The sequence below is a fragment of the Dipodomys ordii genome, unplaced genomic scaffold, assembly GCF_000151885.1.
Source record: "Dipodomys ordii isolate 6190 unplaced genomic scaffold, Dord_2.0 Scaffold33, whole genome shotgun sequence".
In the NCBI taxonomy this organism is placed as follows: Eukaryota; Metazoa; Chordata; class Mammalia; order Rodentia; family Heteromyidae; genus Dipodomys; species Dipodomys ordii.
In genome coordinates, this window is record NW_012267249.1 from 6,806,159 (window position 1) to 6,809,439 (window position 3,281).

Sequence of the window (3,281 nt, forward strand, 5' to 3'; positions counted from 1 at the left end):
TTCCTTCTTTCTTTCTTTCTTTCTTTCTTTCTTTCTTTCTTTCTTTCTTTCTTTCTTTCTTTCTTTCTTTCTTTCTTTCTTTCTTTCTTTTCTTTCGCCAGTCCTGAGGCTTCAACTCAGAGCCTGGGCTCTGTCCCTGAGCCTTTCTGTGCTCAAGGCTAGTGCTCTATCACTTCTGGCTTTTTCTGTTAAGTGGTACTAAGGAATTGAACCCAGGGCTTCATGCATACTAGGCAATTGCTATACCACTAAGCCACATTTCCATCCCTCTCCCCGTTTTGTTTTTTGGTTGGTTGTGGGTTTTTAACTCTGGGCCTGGATGCTGTCCCTCAGCTCTTCTGCTCAAAGCGAGCTCTCCCACTTGACCCACAGTGCCACAGTCTCACAGACTTTCCTACCTTGGCTGGCTTTGAACTGCAATCCTCAGATCTTAGCCTCCTAAGTAGCTAGGATTATAGGTGTGAACCACTGGTTCCTAATGTGCGGGGCCCCCCTCATGCCCCCCCCCCCCCCCCGGCGCCTTTTTTTTTTAAATGTTGGTTATTGGGCCTTGAATTCAGGGCCTTTCACTCTTATTTGGCTTTTCTGCTCACAGCTCACACTCTATCATGTTGAACCAAAAGCTCCAGTTCTAGGAAGTATAGAACAGTATGTTCAAATGCATTTCCAAGCAAAGAAGAGCAAGACCCTATCAAAATAACAGTACATAAAAGGGCTGGACGCCTGGATCAGACATAGAAAATCTGCGTAGTAAATGCAAGTCCCTGTGTTTAAACCCCAATTTGGTGAATTGTTTATTCATTCTAGTGATGCTGAGGTTTGAATTCAGAGCCTTGTGCTTTTTAGGCATATATTCTACTATTGAACCATGCCCTCAGTCATTTTTTTTTTTGCCTGTCCTGAATATTGAAATGTAGGCCTGGTCACTGTCTCTTAAGTTCTTTTATTCAAGGCTAGCATTCTACCACTTGAGCCACAGTACCACTTCTAGTTTTTGGTAGCTAATTGGGTATAAGACACTCAAGCCCAGCACCAGTGGCTCATACCTGTAATCCTAGCTACGCAGGATCTCTGAGGATCGCAGTTCAAAAAGCCAGCCTGGGCAGGAAAGTCTGTGAGACTCTTAACTCCAATTAACCACCAGAAAACCGGAAGTGGTACTGTGGCTGAAGTGGTAGAGCTCTCCTTGAGCTGAAGGATAGCACCCAGGCCCTTGAGTTCAAGCCCCAGGGCTAACAAAAAGAAAAACCTATCATTTCACGTTCTTGTGGGTTTTTTTTTTTTGGTTTTTTTTGGGGGGGGGTCTATCGTGGGGCCTGAACTCTGGGCCTCGGCACTGTCCCTGAGCTGCTTTTGCTCAAGGCTGGCACTCTACCACTTGAGCCACAGCGCCACTTCTAGCTTTTTCTGCTTATGTAGTACTGAGGAATCGAACCCACAGCCTTATGCATGCAAGGCAAGCATTCTACCATTGAGCTACCTTCCCAGCCTAAGTTCTTGTATTTCATTGGTTGGTTTTAGAACTTGAATTCAGGGCCTGGGCAATGTCCCTGAGCTTTTGTGCTCAAGGCTACCACTTGCACTTTCAGCCACAGCTCCACTTAAGTTTTCTGATGGTTAATTGGGGATGAGCAGTATCTCATGTCCTTTCCCACCTGGGCTAGCTTTGAACCAATAATCCTCAGATCTCAGCTTCCTACATAGCTAGGATTACAGATGTGAGCCACCAGTGCCCAGCCCAAGTTCATGTTTATAATAACATTATTGATAAGGATTTTAGTTCACTATGTGGATAGTTTTTGCCAGTCCTCTGGCTTGAACTCAGGGCTAGCACTGTGCTACTTCTGGCCTTTTCTGTTTATATGGTACTGAGAAATTGAACCCATGGCTTCAAGCATGCTAGGTAAGCACTCTACCACTAAGCCACATTCCCAACCCTGGGTAGTTGTTTATTGCATCACCATTTAATACAAATTTTATCCCCATTGAATTAGTTGGCATCTTTGTCAAAGTTTTAGCCAAATATATGTGGATTTATTGTCCTAGTTTGCTTTTCTTTATGCCAGTACCACATTGTATTCATCTGGAGATCACTGTCTTACCGTGTTTACTGAAGTATTTCTTTGCATTGCCCTTTGTAGGCATATGATCTATGTGCTGACCTGAATGCCTTCAGCTGCATTCATAATCCACTTGCTATTTGGTTTTGACTGCCCAGTTTATGAATTTATAAATCATTGGCTAATTAGCACATGTATTATAAGTCTATGGAGCAAATAAACTAAGAAATCTTGTAGTAAAGCCTTTCAGAATGTTACCTTTGAGATTTCTTTGGATTTTGTGATGATATGTGAGTTTACTCTTAATAGACTAGAAAAGTAGTCTAAGATGGAAATATTATAGACTAAACGTAGTATATGTTTAACATGTATGATGAAAATAGAATCTTTTTTCTTGCAGTGTGGATGTGGATTGCGAAGCTAAGAAATTATTGGGATTAGGACAAAAACACCTAGTGATGGGGGATATTCCAGCAGCTGTCAATGCATTCCAGGAAGCAGCTAGTCTTCTGTAAGTATTGTATATTAAGGGGACAAAGGATAGATAAATGCAGTGGTGGTGCTCACTAGATACTGTGTAGATACTGTGAATAATGAACTATACAACTTGTAGGTGGAATAGGAGAGAGAAAGTGAGGGAAGGAATGACATTGTCCAAAGAGAAATGTACTTTTTTGGGGGTATGTTTTTTATTGTAAAAATGCTGTACAGAGGGGATTACAGTTACATGAGCAAGGTAATGAGTACGTTTCCTATTGAGCATTGTTGCCTCCTCCTTTGTTTTCCCCCTACCATCCCTTTCCTCCCACCTCCACAACTATTACCCCACCCCCACCCAAATGTACTTTTCATTTGACTTATGTAACCATAACTCCTTTATACATCACCTTTATAATAACAATAAAAATTACATTAAAAATACAGAAAAGAAAACTAAGGCACTGAAGTTAATTTATTAATCTAAGTTGCACAATAAGCAAGAGTTAGTTATGCTTTACAGGCTTCATCAACTTAATCTGGCTCCAAAGATTTGTGGGTTTTGTTTGTTTGTTTTTGTTTAGCTGTTGTTGGTCCTGAGGCTTGAATTTAGGCCTTTTTTGCTCAAGGCTAGTGCTCTACCACTTGAGCCACAGCTCCACTTTTAGTTTTTGGAAGTTTATTGGAGATAAGAGTCTCATGGAAGGGACTGGGAAGGTGGCTCAGTGATAGAGCGCTTGCCTT

The 3,281-nt window shown here is 41.7% G+C and overlaps 1 protein-coding gene across 2 annotated transcripts in view; it reads left to right on the forward strand.

The window, feature by feature from the left end:
- Nucleotides 1–3,281, forward strand: part of Nasp (nuclear autoantigenic sperm protein (histone-binding)) — a 32,865-nt gene that overhangs the window by 14,294 nt on the left and 15,290 nt on the right. For both annotated transcript variants that reach the window (XM_013017009.1, XM_013017010.1), the window contains exon 2: nucleotides 2,461–2,571. In XM_013017009.1, coding sequence (XP_012872463.1) covers nucleotides 2,461–2,571 — 111 coding nt within the window. The remainder of the gene's footprint in view (nucleotides 1–2,460; nucleotides 2,572–3,281) is intronic.